This window comes from Pseudochaenichthys georgianus, chromosome 18 (genome assembly GCF_902827115.2).
Source record: "Pseudochaenichthys georgianus chromosome 18, fPseGeo1.2, whole genome shotgun sequence".
NCBI classification, from domain to species: Eukaryota; Metazoa; Chordata; class Actinopteri; order Perciformes; family Channichthyidae; genus Pseudochaenichthys; species Pseudochaenichthys georgianus.
This window is the reverse complement of record NC_047520.1, coordinates 8,265,619-8,290,996: the sequence shown is the minus strand read 5'-3', so window position 1 is coordinate 8,290,996 and position 25,378 is coordinate 8,265,619. Positions and strand designations below refer to the sequence as shown.

The following is a 25,378-nucleotide window of genomic DNA, read 5'->3' as shown; positions in this document are numbered from 1 at the left end:
GCTGTCAAGGTCACCGGCTTGATTAAGAATGGCAAGAGGGAGTCAGAAGTTCACTTCCTTTTCTTTCCAAGATCCATCCTTTTGTCTTCCCTTCCTTTCGCACTCGACAGTAGAGTAAATATACAGTACTGTGCATGGCAATCCCCACAATCCATTACAACAATCAGGAATTCAGGTCAAGCTTGTTGAAAAGCTTCAGGGAAGGGAGGTTTTTTCTCATTCCTTGCAATAATAAGGACATTATCGGCAATGTCTGCGACGACCCTTTTCTTTTTTACAACCCGGTGATTTTCCCGCCGCTACAGAAGCGTAATGTACTCTCCGCCGGTTGACTCGATTGCAGGAACACAATCTGACACGTTCTCAGCTCATTTCAAACTACTTTAAGGCCATTTCTCTGTTACTCTAACCACATTACGGTTTGAATACCGATTCCATGGCAGTCCTCTTCTGTCCTTGCTTCCTTAGAAGTGATACTACTGACGCTTGATTCCTTGTTTATATGCCCCTTCCGTCTCCTCTTTATATTGACAATGACCTCGTACTTTAATTGCTTTGTCAAGGGAGGTTGTAAAAAGGGTCATGAAGCCTCCAGTGCAACATCCTCCTTGTTTAGATGCCTCCTCTAGAGCTGCTCAGGGATAACATGTGGGTAATGAAACAATATATACACAGTTACACATACACACGCTCACACACACACACACAGATCCAATCCCAGTTTACCCAACAAGCGCTTCCTGTGCTGCACCCAAATCCCCACACTAGCGTACCCGTCTCTTTTTAAATATTTGCGAAGTTTGTTTTCGGCTTGTGGATTTGTTTTATGATGATGTCTCCTAACACCCAAACGACGTGTTATTCTTGGCTTCTTCGGTGCATTGTAATTCACTTTTCGGGCTGTTTCCTCCTGCTCCATTTCAAATCCACACATTTCAAGTCTATAATTCAAATGATTTGTGTTAATGTCAAAGACCACATCAAAACATATTTTTCCTTGCTCATATGAATGCCGTTTCTATATGGTTCCTGTTTGCATTCCTGCTGCAGCTTTTTTTTTTATTGAAATACCCAAGAGCCATTCGTCAACATTATTGCTTGAAAAGGAACAGGGAAGCCATTTCTGTAAATACATTTGAAGCTGGGTTGATGGGTAATGGTTCTAGGTGGATGAGGATGCTTGACAGTGGTGTACAACTCAGAATTACACATGAACTGATGCAAACAATGCGGTAATTGTGGGTCTTAAGATCTAGATAATGGGAATAAGAACTGATGCGTGAAGCTGTGTGTGTCTGCTTGGGTTTTTATCAGCGCTCTTATGTGTGTTTATGCGTCTTTTTGTTTAGGAGATGTACTCTAAAGGTACGTTCCTGGTCAGTGCTATCAAACAGGTGCGAGGACTCGGCGACAACAAGTTCGAAGTGCTTACCTCGCTTCGGACTTTCGTTTTCCGGGCTGAAAGAGAAGGTAGGACAAATGCTTCATATTCTTTTTCTGCTTTTCGCAGTCCTCTTTCTGCCGCTCATTCTGTACTCCTCTTTCAAAGGATATTTTCAATGTTATTATATATTTTACATTACTCAAAATTCATTTTGCAAGGTACCCATATATTAAGAAATTGTTTACTCTACATTCTAGGAAATGTGTCTTCTTTTAGAGCGTGATAAAAGACAATTTCATGTCTGTTGTTGTTTGTAGCCTAGCAAAGCATAACGATTACAGTTGAGCTAAAACAGCTTGCCTGGATTTGTAAGAATAACACAAATATATTGTCTTCCAAGAACTTGCAAGATCCCTAATATGTTGTTTTGAAAGTTTGTGCTTTCAAGGAAAGTTGCTCGCTAACATATTAGCTAAGTAATAACAGTAGCCATTGTTCAGAAAGTAAAAATGGCAACACACAATTTACCCTGTCCTATCTGTTGCAACTACTCAACACACAGGGTGTATGACTTTGTGTATGTCTAAGTTAGTAGGTCTGTTTTCCCCGTGGATGTATAATAAGAACTGGGTACAGAGTGGGAGGCGGGGCCTAGTTCATTCCTATGAGAGTTGCTCATTGGCGCATGAAGACAAAATGGCCCAACTTTTGAGAGAGCGAAACGTCACGAAAGTATTCATATAATCATATAATCCGTTCTTATTGGGCATCCATGGATAAAGGTAAAACTTATATAGTACTGAACACGTCACATGAACGTGACGGGCGGCGCTGTCCCGTGGGATAGATCCGTGTTCATAATGCAGAGGTGGTGTACAGAAGTGTAGTACCGCCGTTTGGCCACCACGAATATTTTCCTCGGAGTCCGGCGCACTTCCTGGGGGCTTGGTTTTCCCCTGCTTCCAGTTTCTATGCTAAGCTAGGCTAAACAGGTATTGACCCTACCTCAAATACACATTCATCTTAATGAAAAGTAAACAAATAGGCATATTTCTCAAAAGGCCTCAATGTTTTTTTTCAGAATAAATAGTTCTGTGAATATAATTCTATGTAAATGAACTAATTCACAAATCTCCCAGGACCTGTCCTTTTAATAGTCCCACTCCTCCTTCCTCTCTTCATCCTTCTGTCAGACAAAACGAAGAAAGAGTAGTCTCTGCTCCTCGTCTTTTAGCTGGATTCTTTGTGTCGGCGTTAATGAGAGGGGAAAGGAGCACTTCCCTCTCCTCACCTCCTGTTTGATGGCAGTCTATTACGCAGCTCAGGATTGCTCACACACTAATCGACGGTCCATCTCTGGGATCAGATGCTGGCCGCCCTTTGGTTTCCCGCGGATGAGTCACATCGGAGAGTTTTGCATGATTATGGACCTTTGACTCATTCTGCGGTACAGTTTGAGAGATGTGAGGGCATAGAAGGATCTTTGAGATCATTAAGGCCCTTTTGCGAGTTATTGACGTCTACGAATATAATTATCAATACTTGACATACACATCATAGATAATGAGCATCTGCTGATTGCTCTGGATAATACTGGTGGTTTATTGCTCATTGTTAAGCAGAACTCATATAATATGAGTTTCTCAAAATCCTGTGTGTTAAACTGAGGCAAGTTGCACACAATTGTTCTTGAAAAGCAACTCATCAACAGCTAAAACTCTTGTTTTTATTAATCTTTTATCTTTTTCTTGTTAGCTGGGGAACGTCATGAAATACCCATGAACTTTTCTCTCATTAACAACATGTAGTTGAAAGTGAAAGAATGGCTGCTAGTGTCGGATTTGTGAATGCGCTTGGTAACAAAGAAGAAATAGAATACAATGTTTTGTGTTTATAACCTTTATCGCTGCATCAAGTCTACTAAAAATCAGTTCTGAACTTCTGACTTTACAATGAAACACATTTCGTTTCAAAGTTTTGAAAGTCTGTTCGACTTCAGTCAAAGCCATTTCACGCAGAAGTGGATATATTTGATACGAGCTGAGATCTCAAAAACATGAACTCCAGTGAAACATTGCACACAGAATTAGGATTGATTTATTTATGCAGCTGATAAAGGGATATGCAATAGTCAAATATCCTGCTAACTAACTAGAACACTAAATGGAGGCAGCCTATATCTTATCAACATGCATCTTCATAATCATTTATCATCTCACTCATACACTGAATCAAGGCCTGCTTTTATGTGTTGTTCTTCAACCACCTTAGTTATGGTACTTCTTAAGACCTCGTTTTCTTGATGGAAGAATGGTATTTGCTTTTTTACGATTGGATCTCCTTCCAGACAGTTGTGCGTCCCCTCACATATAACATCTTGCCCTTTCTAACCCTTCTTAAACTTCCTAAACTGAATTCTCACCAAACTGAGCTCCAGTGGTTCTTCGCCCTCACTCTTTCCATTCAGTGCATCATCATATCGATTTCTGCCAGACCTTTTTGTCTGTTTAAGAGTCGCGGGTCCTCAGCGGCATCATTCATCACACTGTCTGCGAGCTGATCGTCATACGTCACACTCAGCCGTGCTGACAAGCGGGATCAGCGAGAAGCCCCCCTCGCAGAGGTGGCTGCTGCCGTCAGAAGAAAGAGTTGGGAAGAGAGGGGGAGGGGGAGAGAGAGGAGGAGGAGAAAACTTGGCCCCATCACCTCATGCATCTTTAAACAGGCCCACTCGCCTTGTGGCGGAGAGTCATCAATCTTTGGGGAAGCACATGAGAAAGAGGATGACACGAGGAGACAGAGGGAGAGAGAAGGAGTAGGTTAGTGAAGTGGGCTGATGCAGTAGGAGTGAGAGGGGGGAGAACATTATGGTGTGATGGTCAGAGGAGTGTGTAGGAAACGGAAAAGGCATCCACAAGGGACATTAGGAGAGGAGGGGATAGTGGAAACAAGGAAGCGATTAAATGAGGGAATAACAGGGATGGATGGAGCGAGAGAGGTAGACACGCAATCTCGGCGCGAGGAAGCAACAGAGGTAAAGGCAGGGACGGCAAGGGGAGATGAAAAGGGCAGAGTGAAGATGGAGAGGAGGAAGGAGAAGCGAGTGAATAATTGAAGGCCACCGGAGAGAGTGTGCACACAGCTGTCGGCTGACTCTCCACTTGGTCCGCAGGTGGCCTCTTCCCTCAGGTACTGTCAGCTTGAGAGAGGAGAGATGGAAGGAGGAAGGAAGGAGGGAAGAGGAAAGGGTGGGGGAGAAGAAAGCAAGAGGGAAGGGAGAGTTTGGCAAGAAGAGACGCAAGCGGAGAGTGATGGAAAACGGTCGGGACAACAAGCGAGTGTTGGAGAAGTGGGAGTGTTGGAGAACGGGATGCAGACTAATGCGCTACAAGAGGGAAGATGGGATTTATGTGGTAACGGAATGTTGACGTTTTGTATTCTGATGCTTTGGCAATTGCCTTTCCACAAAGCCTGCTCCGAACACATGTTGGTGTTGTCTGAGATGACAGGGAGGCAGATAAGAGAGAGATGTAGACAATAAGTAGGGATAACAACACACGGGCCAGGGAGAGGAAGGCGGGAGCAATATAAACTCTGGAGGACGAGTGGGAGTACATTTGTATTAACTGTAGTAAATATTTCACTTTCTTATTTTAACACTCAGTGCCTGGTTTCAACATCAAACTACAATTAAACAAATGCATTAAAAGGTAGCTTTGTGGTATTAACAAGCATTAGAACAACTATGCCAAGTAAGAAAAGTTCTCCTTCACACGAGGAAACACAAATACAGGTATATATTTTAAATGAGATCCCGACTTAAAATACTGGATTTTGAAGTACATACTGCAACAAGCCGGCTTCTAAGATCTCTGCTGAGCGCTAAGTGCACCTGGTTCTCATCTCATCCACTTTCAATGAGGATTCTCTGCCTCTCTGCTCGTCTCTCGCCATGTAGAGTGGACGAGTGTTTCAATACATGGCTATACATACATCCCTTAACAAGCTGGATGTGGCTTCTGTCGGGTCAGCTGTGCACTTTTTTTATAGAGATACGATCATGTTTGCACGCGGAGTGAAAACAACTTTGGCAATCACGCTCATATACGAGAGTTTGCGCAAACAAACAAAAACATATACTCCATCATATGCAAGACGAGCCAGAAGCCCACTTGCTAACCATCTCCTCAGTTTTGCTCAAGTTTCTTCCTCAATCCGCCCACTTCCTTTCCTTGCCTAGCATGCGCGAAGAGGAGAGAAAGAGGAAGTGCCTGAATAAATGAACAGGCAAATAAGTGAGCGCAGGACAGGTAATGGAACTCCGAAAGCAAGGGTGGGAACGGAACAGTAAAGCCCAGTGATGTAAAGGGCGGTCAATAATTGAGTAGGCCATTCATTATTGATAGCGGCTCTTTGTAAATTCATAAGAATCTGGGGGGTAGCCAGACCTGAGCTGAGTTCAGGGCCAGGCAGCGGATACAGTATTTGGGAGCTCGGGAGGTGAGTGTGTGGGAGTGGGAGAAACTTTTCCTCAGATGTTGGTGGAAATGTCCACATGTGAGAGCGCGCAGAGGTCAGAAGGTCATGCAAATGCTCACCCTAAATTACCGGTTTAAAACCTGGCCAACCACTGCAGCATCAATTAATATTGAAATAATCATACCCGTGTAAAGTTCGACCTGTGGATACAAATACCATATCCATTATGCAGTCAACCAAACAATACCTAAATGGAGACAGAACAGTAAGCTAGAAGAAACAAAATGTATTACCATTCTTTTTTTTACTTTCTATGATTTGAACCCCGGTAAACTCTTGATTTTTCCCTGTTCACCACTAACTATTAACAAATAAACAACACGTCTGTGGCTCGAAATTGCTGTCGGGTCACATCATTTTCCTTGATATATGTCCGCGGTTGCAGGATATGCATTAGGAGTACCACAATAATCTGCTACTGATATTTTAAGACTAAATTATACTCATTGACCAAACCAGTAATCGGCGCAAACGGCTATACAGTACTTCCCCTTTTTTTGTTTTAATTTGTTTTTATCTGAAAAGCATGGCCAAGGCCAACGCTGCCATTTGGTCTTTGAGTTTCCCGCAGACATAGATGATTTGTTCCTCGTTATGAAGCTGACTTCCAACAGGTTGCATACACATCAACTCAATCAGGATCCTGCTGTGGTGGCAGATATGATGGATGCTGACTTAAAAGGCTACAAGGAAGCAGGGGAAAGATGTTGCGTATACTACCAGTTACATCCGCAGACCAAGATGTACACAGGCCATCAGATATCACTGAAGATAGGGTGCAAAGTATGACTTATACTAACTGCTAACAGATTTAAGTTAAGTAAGTGTGGATTTATCTTCATTTCTTTATTGAAAGGTCCAATGGATTGAGCTCTCCCACCCAGCTATTCTTAAATGTGCACACTTTAACTGTATAACATTGCACAAACGTTTACTCATGCTTACTCATTACCTATATAGCTAATAAAACAATTGATTTTGGCAACATGATGTATGTGTCAATGGTTTTATGTCTTTTGGCAAAGAACCGGCCCATAATAATAATCATAATAATGGATGATAGAATGAAGCGGAGAAGTGATTACTCCTAATAAGGGCGCTTGTCTCTTTATTTTCCCTTGAACAAGAGAACCATTTGGAAATACAGACCTCAAGTTGTCTGTTTGAAAAAAATCATGTGGATCCCCCATCCTGGTATTTGCTAAAAATCATGGGTATCCAAAAATACATTTCGTGAAAAAGGGGTGTACGACCACACAAGTGCTAACGTTGTCTCTTTGTGTATTTTAGGAAAGTGTCAATCTGTCAGTGTTGTTTTTGGATAGCGAGTTGAGAGCCACATACGTCTGAATTGTACTGCATTTACTTTCCTTAAAAAGGCTGTCTTGTTGCCTTTTTCTCAAATGTTAAGGTCCATCCCAACAGCTTGGTCTCATATCGGTTTACAGATGTTCTTCAGATTTCCCTTTCTTCCGTCTTGTTTTGAACAGTCACCATAGTGGGTGCTGCTTGTGTGATGTGTGAGCATGGGGGGTTGTGTGTTTACAATCCTTTGGTATCTCTTGTGTTTCCACTCTGCTGGCTTTGATAGCACAATGTCTTGGGCGGTAGGGGAATGAGCTTTACAGCGCCGGTTTCATGTCTTCTTTTATGTCCGTTTGTAAAGTTGCAGAGGAAGACATCTGAGAGGCCTTTAGAGTGTAAACCCTGGATAAAACACCACGCATTGCGTTACACTTGAGCCATTTAGTTGTGAGGTAATCCTGGGTGATTTATACAAGTGAGAGATTCAAGTGTCGTGTTCAAGGACAAATAGTTTTTGAAGTCACAGAGTATACGAAGTGGCTGTTATAGGGCGGAAAGCAACAGAGATTTGTATTCAGTCAGCTCTTACTAGGCACCTCAGGTCTTAAAAGCTTTGGATTTTGGCATGTAATGGCGCTGTAGAATCAACACTCAGTATATACACATTTTTCGTGGTATCGACATTAGACTAAAACGCATCGATTGGACTCCTTTGTTTACTTCCTTAAAAACTGACATCACTATATAACATAACTTGTGCTTCTATTGGCTAGCACTCCAACACATTGATATGCTGAGCAGCGGGACATTTCTGACACATCTCTAAGTGGTTGTCCAATCACAACAGAGCTGGCCAGCTAACCAATCAGAGCAGACTGGGCTCTGGTTTCAGACGGAACTACATGCCAATTTCAAACAAATGTTGAACAGGTTAAGATAATGAAGGGATGACTTTACAGCCATGGGTGTAAACTGAATCTTGACTTGGTTGGCAGAGGCATACAACCTCGAGGCGGTAATCTAGTTTAACTATATATTTTAATTAGGTGGTATGTTTGACACACATTTGTCTTAAATTACCCCGGCCACATCTTGCCTAAGGCTTGTAAATCTCAGAGTAGCAGCTATCTATATCTCAAGTGCTAGACTTTACACTTTTCAGCTTTGCAGGATATTCTTTTTCTGGGGGCTGAGTTCACTTCCACCAATGGCAGCTCATCCTCTGTTTCAATTACTTTTCCTTCAGACTGGAATTTTCTGTATCAGTATGCAATGGGACTTTTAGCAGCCAACAAGTCACTGAAGGGATGTACAAATGATGACTTCAAAGACTTGAAGATGCCCCTTACAGTATCTGTCTTTGTCTAGTTCACTTTCTGGCCTTTCTTGATTTCTCCCTCATCTCTTCCTCTCACATGTATCCACACGCACCTCTCATTGTCTCTGTTTCCGTCTCTCACTCATGCACGTGTGCACAGGGGAGCGCCAGGAGTGGATGGAAACTCTTCAGACGGCCACGCGCCCCCCCGCCTGCGGCTCCCAGAAGCGCTCAGACAGCCTCCCCCACCCGCCCTCCACAAACAAGCAAGGCTTGCTGGATCTCCGCGGTTACAAAGGCAGAGTGCTGGTGTCCCTGGCGGGGAGTAAAGTCAGGCTCTGCAAAACAGAACAGGTACTTCCAACACCGCCGGGACTTCCTCTCCACAGGATGACAGCTTCCTGTTTGAAAAGGGATGATGATAATCACAGCCTATTTGAAGCAGATGAGGTAGAGATGGAGATATTCATGAAACATTTGGAGCTGTTCATGAATATCTAATGAGAAAAGTAAATATATATATGTGTAAAAGGCTTCAGGGTCCTGAGATATATTGTGCTCTATTTTGTGGGTAACACACGGGGTAGCCAACTTACAAGCAATAACTTTTACCAGCTACATTTAAAAGATGTGGGAAAAGGATGTTAAGTGTATATGTGTATTGGAAACTAGACATTATTGGCAGATTGGGGGTTCTGCCAATAATGGGGGTTCATCCGTATAAAACAAATTGGCTTTTTTCCATTGGCCGATTTGGAATTTTGGAAAATTAGCCATTAGACGCCAATGGCCACCACAAAGTAATGTATGTATCATGTGAATTATAAAATATAGTACTCATCTTGAAACCTGTTTTTTTTAGGCATAAACCCTAACAGTAGCTCAAGAGTTTAATTTGAGAGAGTCTGGCTAATGCCACGCAATTCTATGAACATGAGCTTGTAAACATGTCACGGTAGATCCACACATTACAAATATCACCCTGAAAATGAGCAGAATGCCCCCTGTGATCTAACTATAAAAACACTTGTCAGTAAGGTTGCACAGCTTTTAGTTTTTGAACAGTCAATAAAAACAGCACGGCTTGAAAAACTATGACTTATTAGTTCGTAGTACAAGTCATCTTCAAAAGCCCTGAATCCTCACCATAACTCAAATCTGTGGGTTTCCCTTTGACATGCTGCTTCAGTATCAGCGTGCTTATTTAAAGGGCTTTGCATCTGTTTCAGAGATCGTCTTGAAGACTCCCAAGGCTTTCGTAGTCAGTATTGGAGTATTTTCTGACTTATTCACTCTTTTTTTTAACCTTACATATCCTCTTAACTGCAGAATTTAAAGACGAGATAAGTTTTCACTGACTCATACTTTTCTCTTGAGTCTTCCCTATTTGAAGTAAGTCCAATTATCCCGGATAGTCCCCCTGCTCACGTACTGAGACTGTTCTCCTCCTACTCCTGTCCCGGCAGCAAGATATCCTATCTGAGATGGACAGATATCTCAAACGCAGTGATACTATTGCTTAAAGTGCCTCACACGTCTTTGTGTGCATATTTGATAATGCCACACTCGTTCGACACGTCTCAATTTCTCTTTGGTTCTCATTTCATTTCGCCCTATCTTTTACTTTTGTTGTTTGCCTTTCATTATTTCCTTCATTAGCGTGAACAAACATCTTTGTTAGAATCGTCTTTTGGGTATCGCTCCACGTCAGCACATTTCCACATCCTTGATCTGAGACAGCAGGAGGAACGGAGGGAACGAGAGAATCGGAGAGAGGACAAATTAATTGTATTATTTCAGCTTACGAGCTAAATCCCCGGCATAAATGCAGCTGCAGCGGCGGCGTTTTTTTATTTTGCAGAGACGGGAAGGGAGGCGGCGAATAAAAGACAAGAGAATAAGAGACTGAAACAAAGAGTTGGAAGTAGAATGCAGAAGTGGAAAGGGTGTGGGTGTAGAGGTCATATGAGCGTTGGTGGCTTGTAAGAGAAAGGAGGGACGTAGACCGTCGCCCCGTTCAAGTTCAGCGAAGTGGAGTATTTAATCTAACATGATGAACGAGCTATTGGATACATCATCCTCCCAGCTCCTCCTTCACCGCCCCTTCTCCACTCCTCACGGGCCGCACGCCCTGTGATGAAGCTGTGTTTAAGGTCATTTAACCACCAAGGTAAAGAAAGTCAGACGGTGCGCAAAGTGTGACACACGCGTTACCTCCGAGAGTGATTTCCCTGCCATGGGCTGCACAGGCAGATCGCTGTCATGTATTACCAAGTCATACATCACACCTGGTAGTTAAAGGATTGATTGATAGTTGGCTCATATTTCTTGCCGTCATCTAGTATGTAATTTAGCTGCCTACTGTCTTAGGTGAACCGAGTTTCTCAGTCGTTTTTTCTCTCGCTTTCATACCTACTTTGCAAAGGTTCCACATACAGAAGAGCCTTCTCCGGTGGGAGTGGTATTCTGAGTATACGATAACAGCGATGACTGAGGATTTTTAATTAATCTCTACTTTAATTAGATCTCTTTCTCATCCCAAGACTGCAAGGCTGTTTTGCTAAGAGTTGTAACACAAGTGAGTATCGTTTTACCAAAGCCCTCCTGTTGTAATGTTAACCTCTTTAGGTTTACTTTGAGTGCATTCACAGCTCGCCTCGAGCGGTTTCTATAATCCACCGAATAACTTCCTCTATCCTGGCCCATTGGTTTCAGGTTCCTTTACCGCTGCCTCACTGACAGATGTTCAAAATAATCACGTGTTTTGTCTCCATTGAGAGTTTTCTCTTTTAATTTCACCTTCCGCTCTGAGACACTTCGCCTACATTCTTTTAGAGTGGTTGAATGGGGTTGGCTAGAAGTCTAACTTTTAGAATACCTCGACACCAACTCGCACAAGAAGAGGTTACAAAGCTTTGAAAGAAATTCAAATTGCATGTATGACGGGAATATTCAGAGGTGACCTTTGCTCGGCACATCAGGTTAAGGCTACTCAATTATTTGAGGACGGATTTGGTGCCTTTCCTGATTATAATTTATTAATTTTCCTTTTGAGTCAATGGATTCTTTCTTTCTTCTTGTTAAAGTCTTTTAAAAAGCTTAATGTATTATGACACATGGACAAAAAGTCCCTAAAAGCATGTCCCCTTAGGGCCCTTCCCCTCCCTAAAGCGCCCTATAGCCACCTACCTCTTGGCTGTTGTAATTGGCAGAGTTATTCTTACCTCTAATGCCTTTCCTTCCTCTCCTCATCTTTCCTTCCCTCCATCCTCGGTGAATTAATTGGAGAAGGCAGGAGGCCACGGCACATATTGGGTAGGTAACGAGTGGCGAGGGCTGGACGGCCGCTAACACCCAGCGCTCTAATTGGCTGCCTGAGAGGGATGAGGGTCATTAGGTATAGGTGACTGCTTTGCCCTCTCTGCACAGCCTCACACTCTCATGCACATACATTCAGTACATGCAGTGTAGGCGCCTTCCAGTGTGAAGCAGAACAATTATACAATGATCCATGGGAACCATTCGACCTTCTGTGTTTTAAACCATAGCCTTGTGTTGCATTTAAGAGACTCCCCTTAACTGAGAAGCGATAATGCGCTTTGAATGGAGCAACCCTCATTATCCCGTCATGCGTCTTCAACCTACGGAACATACCGGATCTTAAAGAGCAATGACTGTAGCTGTAATTGATGGATAAAAAAAGGCAAGATTTTTCTATTTCTGAGGAAAATCTCAACTTTGAGCTCAATTAGGACTTTGCCATCGAGTGAATTCACTCCCTTGTCTCGCTCCCTTGCCTTTGTCCTTTTATCTTTTTTGCCGTCTTCTGAGCTCACAGTGCCTTTATTACCCATAATGCTTCACAGATCTTCATGCTAGCATGTCACCATATTTCCATTCCTCTCATTCGGTCTCAATATCATTGTCCAGAAGTGTTAGGAAAGTAGAATAATAGCTTTTTTTACACAGTCATCTAAATGTGTTCAAGTCGTCTAATTGGGGCTAATGATGAACACATGACAACATTAGCCCCAATTGAACCGACCCACACAATTGGTTGAAAAACCTGCAGCACGCAAGTATTCAAGTGACTTCCTCCATGTGTTTTGTAAAATGTAGCCGTGCTGAGAAGTTTGTCGCCAATTAGATGTAGAATTTGGCAACGCGCACACATTTGTCTCTCTTCTGTTGGGCCATGTCTTCCCAAAAACCACCCTAATCAACAAAGATGGTGTCATTCATTTTCTTCTCTTTGTTTAGTGTAATTAGTGCAAATTGTTTTCTTGGTGGGGAACAGTTAGCAGAGAAAACACACATGCTTTTATGGCTGGCACAGCATGGCAGCATTTAGCTCTCCTCGCTTAGGCGGTGTTCTGTAAGTCGCTGTAGAGTGTTGGCGCAGCTCCTGATTTATTCTGGCTTTCCACACACACACACACACACACACACACACACACACACACACACACACACACACACACACACACACACACACACACACACACACACACACACACACACACACACACGCTTTCATTCTGTCAATCGCTCAGCTAGCTGACCCCTCTCTCATCTCAGCAGGGATTACCAAGGACTTCTTTCTCTTATACTTCCCATCCCATTGTGTTCTCGCTGTCGTTCTCTCCCTCGTCTGTTGACTCACATTTTTGGCTTCACCCGTGCATTCTTTCTCTATTGAAACCTTGGATGCCTGTGTGTTTTTCCCTCTATTTTGATGTTGTGCCTATACTTGTGTGGGTGTAGTTGTACTTCTTCCTGTCTGTTTTTCTGTCTCCGCTCTGAGCTCTAGGCTATGGAAAATGGTCTAAACTGCAGTGAGTGTTGAGGGCGAAGTGGAGAGGGGCGGTGTGCGCTGTGAAGCAGAGTTACAGCGGAGCTTAGGAAAACTCTCCTTCTGCCTATAACCCCTATTTCTGAAATGGGTCTTAAGAGGCTGAGAGTTTGGGTTGCGTTGGATTCCCCTGAGACACCTTTTACCTTTCTTTAGCTACGCCGTTTTTTCCAGATACTCACCAGCCTCTCTGTCTGTCTGTCTGTCACACACGCACCCAAACGCCACGCACAGACCTGGCTTGTGCGTCATTGGTGCGAAGGAGAAAAAGCAGATGACTGTTATTGGTCTGTCACAGACTATTTTCTCTCACACTTAAAGTGCGTCCAGTGCCATTTACCAAAATAAATACGTTACTGCGGGAAAAAGAGTAGCCGAGACTGAGGATGTATTTACTTTGAGTGTATGTCTTCTTTTGTGTTTGCTACCTTTCATTAGACCAAGTGACATTCAAGTCCTATGCGAGAAACACTTTAATGAGGCCACCTTGTGGATGCCACCTTATTAGAAAGGATGTCTAATTTGGCCAAAAACGGCCCCTGGGTGGTGTCTAGGGAAGGACCCTTATATTTCCAGGTCCCTTTGGGAATACATTTTCTCTTATGTGGGTGTCTTAAAAAGTTTCTGGATTTATTTTGAACATTTGCATTGTGTACCTTTTTAGCTTCATTAAAATGGGAAAGTCATCAAAGACAAATCATATTCCTTTTTCTACAATTTGCAGTCACAGTGTTAGCAGGGAAAGTATTCTCCCTATATGCTTTCAATACATCAGTATAGAATATAGGAAGCATCATTTAGGTTAGCTTAGCATAAAGACAAGAAAATAGCTACCTCGGCCAAACATCTATCGACAAATACCTAACATACTCAAAAAATATTGGTTGTAGTCTGTAAAAACAATGAACTTTTCTGATGAGTGACACTTGGACATCCCCCCACCATAAAATGCTAAGCGAAGCTACATAGTTGTAAGCGGCAGCTTCATATTTATAATAAAGAGAAGTCGGCGGTATTGATCTTCTAATCTAAATCTCAGCTAACTTTTCTCAATTGATTATTTACATATATTTTGTATTTAACATTTTCTAAACTGGTATGTTGTTTAACGCAAAAAGGCATTAGCTCACTATGTGTTCCATTGCACATATTTCAAGGACAGAAAACTGAACGTCAGACAAAGCAAGGTTCAACATGTTTATTCCATTTCGTTGGCATATTAAATTCAATGGGTTTTCATGTAGATTTGTTGATATCTCTATTTTATCACTTCATAAATAAGGAAAATCCTGTCAGCAGCCATAAAATAAATCTGTTTTCTCCAAGTTTTTAGGACTCAAATGTTATCAATCAGGCTATGAATGATGTATGAAATAAACTCCTGTAAGAACCTTCGGAATATAGATGGGGATGAAACTTGAAAGATGTCGTGCTGCTGAAGTAGAGATCTCTGACTCAGAATATGAGAAAACTCATCGGCCTTTAAGTATAAACAAAGAGAAAATAAAACAAAGATTTTTTCAAGGAGCTTCAAGAAAGAAGGATAAACTAAAAAAGTATTAGAAATCACTTCTCAAATTGCTAAAACTAACATTTAGACAATTATCCTTTTTTTCAAGTTTTCTCTTAAATATAATGTTTAAATAAGGCATTTCATGATGCTAACTATTGGTGAATTCAGCAGAAATGTACAGACACAAACTGAACAGAAGCTAGTAAAAGAAAACACTCTTAAGTGTATTATTGTTTTCTTTCCATTCGTCTGAAAGAAGAATCGTTATGGAAGCAAACAATCTCAATGTTGACCAGTGCTTGAACAACAGTTTTTTCCTGTGGGACCAATACATGTTGATGATGCACTGTAATGCAACGACTTGACAAAATATTCCTATAGAGAGGCAAAGTCCCGCCCATCTACTTCCGGTCCATGGGACAATTATGTATTGAAGTCGATCCCGTTTGAATTGTGCCACAAATTACACACATGATGTTTGTCAATCTTAAAAAATCATTTCCATGTCAAAAAAGTCACAGTTTGTCTTAAAACTGTTGAATTATAAGACTATGAAAAATACGCAACTAGAAAGACTACAAATCCCGGTCCCGCATGCTGGCTCTTACGGAACCGAGTAACTCCCCTTGTGTGTATGTACAGCTCTCAACATGCCCAGACTTGTAGTGATTTTCACCTCGTTTAATACTTTTCACTTCATTCTGAAAGAAAGAATTGAAATGTGCCAACGTGTCAGCCATCTTGGTGATGGTGCGAGACGGGAGATGTAGTTCATTGAGCGGTTTCACAAACAAAAAAGTGTTACTTCACAGTTTTACGACACATTTTAAATTTTTTGACTTGCAAAATTATCTTTTAAATTGACAAACATCATGTGTGTAATTCGTGGCACAATTCAAACGGGATCGAAAGATAATCTTTCTCTCCCCATTGACTTCAATATATAATTTTTCCGAAATAAGGTCCCGTGGAGGTCCCCCGGAAAGGGAGGGACTTCGCCTCTCTATTAAATCTACAGATCCCCATCTCTCCTTTTATGTTAATCCAGGACTATAAATCGGGCTTGGCTATAGCTGAAGTGGAACTGGCTGCTGCCAACATTCGAGACGTGGACCGCAGGGGCTTTGAAATCAACACGCCCTTCAAGAACTTCTGGTACGTCTAAAATGTGTGTGCTGTGTCTTTTTAGGTGTGTGTGTCGGCTAGGGAGAGACGTTTCTTCCCTAGGCTTGTTCTTTCCTGAACACACCCTTTCATATTGCTTATTTCATCATCCTAAAGGGAATGTTATGTGAAGGAATATCTCCTGAAATGGTCCCCCATCAGTGATGTACTCAACAGGTTGACACTACTAAATCTCCATTTGTATAACATTTTCTTTTACAGTACTTCCTTTAACAAATCTCCCTCCAATATCTCATATAGTATACGAAATGCCCTTCACATACGCTAAGCCTCTTGCTTTACTGTATTTTAATCTCAATAATCATATCTCATAAATCATCCGTATTCACAGATAAAAGGGCAATCTTCTTTTGGTTAATCTTCCCTTACACATGTAAGGTATTAAGAGTTTCATGCGATATGTTAAGAGGACTTGTGGTGAAGGATGCTTGCAATGCATAGACTTATACATTGGCCTTTAAAATATACATTGTTATTAGATAAGCTTTGTTTTCTTACCTACAGAGTTGGAGGATTAATTCAAACCAGAATCCTTCAAGGATAATAACTTAAACTGTTATGCCTAACCTAACTCTAACCCTCTCTTTATCCTTCCTCACAGGCCAAATATAAAATAATGTGTTTTTAAAGTTAAAATCAACTATTTATAATAAGTCCAAGTGTTTCTGCTTGTGAACCCAGTGACAATATTAGAAGAAGATACAGTCCTGTTTCCAGTTCACACTTTGAAAACATGACCCACGAGCTGTAGGCATGAAGTTATACACTGCCATCCTGACCAACAAAATAAATACTTATGTTATGATGACAGACATCACGGTGTGGTCGCGAGGTCTCACTGACCTTTAAAGGGAAACTGCTAAAGTACTCAGAGTACGCCGCAGACACAACACCTTCAACTCATTTTAATTTCTGATTGATCAGGGAATTACGTGTCATTGATTCATGATATACAGATGGATTTTAAAAGTAGCCTCTCACAGGAGAAATCTTGTGGTTGGTCCACTTTGATTTCACACAACTTTACCAGGGAATTGTTTTCATGCAGCACCCTAACAGTAACTTCACACCTAACCGGCTTTTTTTGGATTTGCAACAAAAAAAAGGTGAAAAAGCTTCCTGTTAACATCCAGACCGAGCGGTTATGTTTCCCTATTTGTGGCATATTAGGTCGGGTGCAGTCTTGAAGGACCTTTCCAAACCTCTAGTTTACTGCGTGGAAGAGTTGGCAAACTTGTTCCATTTTTCCACCAGAATCCAAATGCATCACTCAAAGCCAGTTTGCTCTGCTCATCGGTTAGTGCCTCAGGCTGAAAAGTAAACACAGGTCTCAATACCTTTTTGATCCATGCTATGATTGCTGCCTTCAGAGCTGCCCAAACAAATTGTACCAAGGAGGAAAACCAAACAGGGTTACATGTAAAAGGACTAAAGGACGCAGGTTTGAAAACGCCTCCTCTATTTCTTTCTTAAGTATAACACCAGATACGGTAACAACACTGCAGTTAAGTGCAGCATCATTTTCAGATAATAAGATTTACATACTGTACGTTTGCATTTGCAAAACTGTTCAATCAGTGAGTTCAAAAAAATAGCAGTCCACGTGTCTTCATGTTAACAGCTCTGGATTTGTTGTTAAAATGCTGCAGAGGAGGCGTGCACATACGTAAATAAGAACTACAAGTCATCTCCGTCACTAATTAATACTCCATGAGATTCACTTTGATCGTCCGTCACCTATAAACCAATTCACACACTTTTGCCCTGTGTTTGTTTTCCTGTTGAAAGTAACGAGTATGAATGTCACAGGAGTTAGAACTCATCTAATGATAAAACAATTATCTTCTCTCATTTGTTTTTATTTGTTTGTAATGATTGGATTTGAAAACGCTCCCGTCACAAACCATCTTGCGGATCATCGCACAAATCGCAGACTCATCGGTCATAGCTGTAAACACACTACGTGAAAACAGGGACCTGTTCAGAAATCACTAATTATGGATCAGGATTCAAAAACAAAAACAAATCTCCCCTGGGATCTGAAAGCAGGAATCTCCACCACTGTACGGACCAAAGCCTGTCGGGTGACTCCAGTCACTGAGGGCCAACGATCAATACGTCTCCTGCCTGTTTGAGCTGTAATGGTCCATTTAGAACACAACCGTCACAGCTGCCTGGACAAAGCATGTTTGTTTGTGTGCACTATTATTTTTGTATACACTTTTTCCCAATGCCTTCTTTAAAGATTTCCCCCCCCTCATTCCTCCACGTGTCCGTTGTATGTCCGATCGATCTGTTTGTCTCGGATCTCTTAATGGTTCCATCGTTGAGCGGCTTCGTTAATACGCTGGACGTATTTGCCATTTGTGTGGAACAAAAAAAAAGAAGGTGGAATTACTGAAATGTTTTGATGAGGTGATTGTGAAAGGCTTTTATAGTGTGTGTGTGTGTGTGTGTGTGTGTGTGTGTGTGTGTGTGTGTGTGTGTGTGTGTGTGTGTGTGTGTGTGTGTGTGTGTGTGTGTGTGTGTGTGTGTGTGTGTGTGTGTGTGTGTGTGTGTGTGTGTGTGTGTGTGTGTGTGTGTGTGTGTGTGTGTGTGTGTGTGTGTGTGTCAAATCGATTGGTAGCCCTGGGAGCGTTCTCCTACCTGCTCAAGGTGGGGATTAGTGAGAAACTCATCTAATCACTTTAAGCTGTGGAGACTCACTTCGGCTTTCACATTGTTTTGCCACCGTTAAATGGACAGTCTTCAGCCCACTGTGGTAGAAAGGCAGACTTCTATGAGTAGAGAGAATGACAATGAGGCAGTGCACAGACAAAGACACTCAACTTTGAAGACAATGAAAACTTTTTTTCTTGATCAGAAAGCACCTCTACTAAGGTAAATCTCTAGCTCAAGGGCATATTGGGAAAACATCCATGTTTGTCTGGTTTGTTTTTGGGTTATGTATATGTAAGCTCACACAATTATTTTCTTTCCTTAGACGGAAAATGTTTCCTGATGAAAACTTTCGACAGCAGGGTCTTTGGATTATTCTGAGCGTGCAGGGCATTGTTTTTTGAAGGACTTGTTGAGTTTTTTTAAATGACATGTTCCAAAGCTTTGATTAAATGGCCCCTTGAGCAATAGGGTTGTGTTAATCTGTTGGCGTATAACTTGGTCTCTGTATCAGCCTTAGATGTCAGTATTGAATCAAATATTATATTTCCTGCAAACATTAGCATCATGTGAATCTTGTGTATTTGTATTCATTTTCTCGATACAACATCAAATTGGTAAAAGAACATTTTAGAGGATGAAGGATGCACTTCAGCAGTTAAGTATTGCACTTTAATCTCGGTGGAACACTATGAAGAGGCAGGTAATGAAAATAAATGGCCAAGCATCAGAGGCCGAGATGCACAGACTATTAAATGTCTTTCATAGTTTGAGCAGTAATTCTTGTTGTATGATGGACTCAAAATAAAATGCCGCTTGGTCAGTAAGGACAGTTTGTTTAGTCAGCATAGATATTAGGGGTGTTGAAATTCATCGTTTCTACGATGCATCGCGATGCGGACGTGGACGATTCTGCATCGATGCAGTGACGGAACATAATCGATTATTGCGTTGCAACGTTGCTTCCTGATTTTACGGCCGCGGCTTTACAATAACGTTTTTTTTTCACTTTAATATCAAATCGGTCGGTGACGCAGAGATCAGGGAACAGACGTGACAGCGGCACAGCGACACCAAACACGGAGCAGTCTGCTTTATCCACCAACACCAGAACACCAGTCCAGAACCAACAGCAGAAGGACCTGCTCTGAATCACTCCGTGTCGCTGCGGCTCAGACACACAGGGATTTAGGTTTTAAAGAAATACTCGCGTTACAATCATGTCAGGTTTTTGGTGGATTTAGTTAAGACTTGGATTGCAGAATATGAATGTCCTCTTGCTATTTTCAGACGATACCTACGTGTGTAAAGTTTGTGAAGGCAGGAGGAAAAAGCTTCCGCGATCACCGTCTCCTCTCCGTTCCTCCAAGCCCCGCCCCCTCCCTGAAAATAAGAGATGGGTCTGTCTGCAGACCGCAGCAAGGAGGCGTTTCCTATAGGGGCGTTTCCTAACTTTTTTTATCCAGCTGCTTTTATAAATCCTCGCAGAAGAAGTCATTGTTCTAGTGATGGGAATTCCGGCTCTTCTTGCTGAGCCGGATCATTTGGCTCACCAAGAAGAGCCGGCTCTTTCGGCTCCCAAAGGGCTCTTCAGTTTACCACATATTATACCTTTTAATTAAATCAAATGTAGCGCTGTTTTGACTAATGATTTATATGTGTACACATATATCACTTAAATTATTCAAGACATCCTTTGTACTAAAGTATTCAAAAGTAAAAATTACATGTTTAATATAAATTATTTGCTGTGGCCAATTGTTTTCATTGCATTTACAGACCCGTGTAACTCTCTGATACCACCCAATTAATGCATTGACTTGCTTGTAGAACCACGCTACACAAAACAGATGGCAACACCTATAGAAACTATTTAAAAAAAGGGGCTACTGTATCAACCTATATAAAGTATATAAATATAGTTTTTCTCCCTGCAGGAGAGGGGAGCGTGCTTTGAGATCAACTGCTAGGCTGCAGCGGGGAGAAGAGGGGGACAAAAAGTAGGAAGAGAAGTAATGGGTCAGAAACCCTCCTTTTTACGCAGCGGTCCAGACATAGACATCATAGCTACGGCGACATATATTCAGTTGCCAGTTACTTTTGGCATTAGGGCAGGGATATCTTTCAAGGTTTGACATAATGAATTGTGCTACTTTTAAAGCAAGCAACGATGTTTTCAAATCTGTAATCAAAAAGCTCCTCAAAAACACTATAGAAGCAGTTCCTGCCGTTGTTACGTTAGTTCAAACAGTAACAACGGCAGGAACTGCTTCTATAGTGTTTTTGAGGAGCTTTTTGATTACAGATTTGAAAACATCGTTGCTTGCTTTAAAAGTAGCACAATTCATTATGTCAAACCTTGAAAGATATCCCTGCCCTAATGCCAAAAGTAACTGGCAACTGAATATATGTCGCCGTAGCTATGATGTCTATGTCTGGACCGCTGCGTAAAAAGGAGGGTTTCTGACCCATTACTTTCTTCCTACTTTTTGTCCCCCTTCTCCCCGCTGCAGCCTAGCAGTTGATCTCAAAGCACGCTCCCCTCTCCTGCAGGGAGAAAAACTATATTTATATACTTATATAGGTTGATACAGTAGCCCCTTTTTTTAAATAGTTTTTATAGGTGTTGCCATCTGTTTTGTGTAGCGTGGTTCTACAAGCAAGTCAATGCATTAATTGGGTGGTATCAGAGAGTTACACGGGTCTGTAAATGCAATGAAAACAATTGGCCACAGCAAATAATTTATATTAAACATGTAATTTTTACTTTTGAATACTTTAGTACAAAGGATGTCTTGAATAATTTAAGTGATATATGTGTACACATATAAATCATTAGTCAAAACAGCGCTACATTTGATTTAATTAAAAGGTATAATATGTGGTAAACTGAAGAGCCCTTTGGGAGCCGAAAGAGCCGGCTCTTCTTGGTGAGCCAAATGATCCGGCTCAGCAAGAAGAGCCGGAATTCCCATCACTAGAACAATGACTTCTTCTGCGAGGATTTATAAAAGCAGCTGGATAAAAAAAGTTAGGAAACGCCCCTATAGGAAACGCCTCCTTGCTGCGGTCTGCAGACAACCCATCTCTTATTTTCAGGGAGGGGGCGGGGCTTGGAGAACGGAGAGGAGACGGTGATCGCGGAAGCTTTTTCCTCCTGCCTTCACAAACTTTACACACGTAGGTATCGTCTGAAATAGCAAGAGGACATTCATATTCTGCAATCCAAGTCTTAACTAAATCCACCAAAAACCTGACATGATTGTAACGCGAGTATTTCTTTAAAACCTAAATCCCTGTGTGTCTGAGCCGCAGCGACACGGAGTGATTCAGAGCAGGTCCTTCTGCTGTTGGTTCTGGACTGGTGTTCTGGTGTTGGTGGATAAAGCAGACTGCTCCGTGTTTGGTGTCGCTGTGCCGCTGTCACGTCTGTTCCCTGATCTCTGCGTCCGACCGATTTGATATTAAAGTGAAAAAAAAACGTTATTGTAAAGCCGCGGCCGTAAAATCAGGAAGCAACGTTGCAACGCATAATCGATTATGTTCCGTCACTGCATCGATGCAGAATCGTCACGTCCGCATCGCGATGCATCGTAGAAACGATGAATTTCACACCCCTAATATCTATGCTGACTAAACAAACTGTCCTTACTGACCAAGCGGCATTTTATTTTGAGTCCATCATACAACAAGAATTACTGCTCAAACTATGAAAGACATTTAATAGTCTGTGCATCTCGGCCTCTGATGCTTGGCCATTTATTTTCATTACCTGCCTCTTCATAGTGTTCCACCGAGATTAAGTGCAATACTTAACTGCTGAAGTGCATCCTTCATCCTCTAAAATGTTCTTTTACCAATTTGATGTTGTATCGAGAAAATGAATACAAATACACAAGATTCACATGATGCTAATGTTTGCAGGAAATAATATTTTTATTCAATACTGACATCTAAGGCTGATACAGAGACCAAGTTATACGCCAACAGATACACAACCCTATTGCTCAAGGGGCCATTTAATCAAAGCTTTGGAACATGTCATTTAAAAAACTCAACAAGTCCTTCAAAAAACAATGCCCTGCACGCTCAGAATAATCCAAAGACCCTGCTGTCGAAAGTTTTCATCAGGAAACATTTTCCGTCTAAGGAAAGAAAATAATTGTGTGAGCTTACATATACATAACCCAAAACAAACCAGACAAACATGGATGTTTTCCCAATATGCCCTTGAGCTAGAGATTTACCTTAGTAGAGGTGCTTTCTGATCAAGAAAAAAAGTTTTCATTTCTTCAAAGTTGAGTGTCTTTGTCTGTGCACTGCCTCATTGTCATTCTCTCTACTCATAGAAGTCTGCCCTTTCTACCACAGTGGGCTGAAGACTGTCCATTTAACGGTGGCAAACAATGTGAAAGCCGAAGTGAGTCTCCACAGCTTAAAGTGATTAGATGAGTTTCTCACTAATCCCCACCTTGAGCAGGTAGGAGAACGCTCCCAGGGCTACCAATCGATTTGACACACACACACAACACACACCACACACACACACACACACACCACACACACACACACACACACACACACACACACACACACACACACACCCACACACACCACACACACACACACACACACACACACCACACACACACACAACACACACACACACAACACACACTATAAAAGCCTTTCACAATCACCTCATCAAAATTTCAGTAATTCCACCTTCTTTTTTTTGTTCCACACAAATGGCAAATACGTCCAGCGTATTAACGAAGCCGCTCAACGATGGAACCATTAAGAGATCCGAGACAAACGATCGATCGGACATACAACGGACACGTGGAGGAATGGGGGGGGAAATCTTTAAAGAAGGCATTGGGAAAAAGTGTATACAAAAATAATAGTGCACACAAACAAACATGCTTTGTCCAGGCAGCTGTGACGGTTGTGTTCTAAATGGACCATTACAGCTCAAACAGGCAGGAGACGTATTGATCGTTGGCCCTCAGTGACTGGAGTCACCCGACAGGCTTTGGTCCGTACAGTGGTGGAGATTCCTGCTTTCAGATCCCAGGGGAGATTTGTTTTTGTTTTTGAATCCTGATCCATAATTAGTGATTTCTGAACAGTCCCTGTTTTCACGTAGTGTGTTTACAGCTATGACCGATGAGTCTGCGATTTGTGCGATGATCCGCAAGATGGTTTGTGACGGGAGCGTTTTCAAATCCATTACAAACAATAAAAACAAATGAGAGAAGATATTGTTTTATCATTAGATGAGTTCTAACTCCTGTGACATTCATACTCGTTACTTTCAACAGGAAAACAAACACAGGGCAAAAGTGTGTGAATTGGTTTATAGGTGACGGACGATCAAAGTGAATCTCATGGAGTATTAATTAGTGACGGAGATGACTTGTAGTTCTTATTTACGTATGTGCACGCCTCCTCTGCAGCATTTTAACAACAAATCCAGAGCTGTTAACATGAAGACACGTGGACTGCTATTTTTTTGAACTCACTGATTGAACAGTTTTTGCAAATGCAAACGTACAGTATGTAAATCTTATTATCTGAAAATGATGCTGCACTTAACTGCAGTGTTGTTACCGTATCTGGTGTTATACTTAAGAAAGAAATAGAGGAGGCGTTTTCAAACCTGCGTCCTTTAGTCCTTTTACATGTAACCCTGTTTGGTTTTCCTCCTTGGTACAATTTGTTTGGGCAGCTCTGAAGGCAGCAATCATAGCATGGATCAAAAAGGTATTGAGACCTGTGTTTACTTTTCAGCCTGAGGCACTAACCGATGAGCAGAGCAAACTGGCTTTGAGTGATGCATTTGGATTCTGGTGGAAAAATGGAACAAGTTTGCCAACTCTTCCACGCAGTAAACTAGAGGTTTGGAAAGGTCCTTCAAGACTGCACCCGACCTAATATGCCACAAATAGGGAAACATAACCGCTCGGTCTGGATGTTAACAGAAGCTTTTTCACCTTTTTTTTGTTGCAAATCCAAAAAAGCCGGTTAGGTGTGAAGTTACTGTTAGGGTGCTGCATGAAAACAATTCCCTGGTAAAGTTGTGTGAAATCAAGTGGACCAACCACAAGATTTCTCCTGTGAGAGGCTACTTTTAAAATCCATCTGTATATCATGAATCAATGACACGTAATTCCCTGATCAATCAGAAATTAAAATGAGTTGAAGGTGTTGTGTCTGCGGCGTACTCTGAGTACTTAGCAGTTTCCCTTTAAAGGTCAGTGAGACCTCGCGACCACACCGTGATGTCTGTCATCATAACATAAGTATTTATTTTGTTGGTCAGGATGGCAGTGTATAACTTCATGCCTACAGCTCGGGGTCATGTTTTCAAGTGGTGAACTGGAAACAGGACTGTATCTTCTTCTAATATTGTCACTGGGTTCACAAGCAGAAACACTTGGACTTATTATAAATAGTTGATTTTAACTTTAAAAACACATTATTTTATATTTGGCCTGTGAGGAAGGATAAAGAGAGGGTTAGAGTAGGTTAGGCATAACAGTTTAAGTTATTATCCTTGAAGGATTCTGGTTTGAATTAATCCTCCAACTCTGTAGGTAGAAACAAAGCTTATCTAATAAC

At 41.7% G+C, this 25,378-nt stretch overlaps 1 protein-coding gene across 4 annotated transcripts in view; it reads left to right on the top strand.

Moving 5' to 3' along the window:
• arap2 (ArfGAP with RhoGAP domain, ankyrin repeat and PH domain 2) overlaps positions 1-25,378 on the top strand; it is a 144,474-nt gene that overhangs the window by 35,587 nt on the left and 83,509 nt on the right. For all 4 annotated transcript variants that reach the window (XR_011644971.1, XM_034105732.2, XM_034105728.2 and 1 more), the window contains exons 8-10: positions 1,350-1,470; positions 8,707-8,900; positions 15,960-16,066. Coding sequence is in view for 3 of the 4 variants with exons in the window: in XM_034105732.2 (XP_033961623.1) it covers positions 1,350-1,470; positions 8,707-8,900; positions 15,960-16,066 (422 nt within the window). In the remaining variant the exon portion in view is untranslated. The remainder of the gene's footprint in view (positions 1-1,349; positions 1,471-8,706; positions 8,901-15,959; positions 16,067-25,378) is intronic.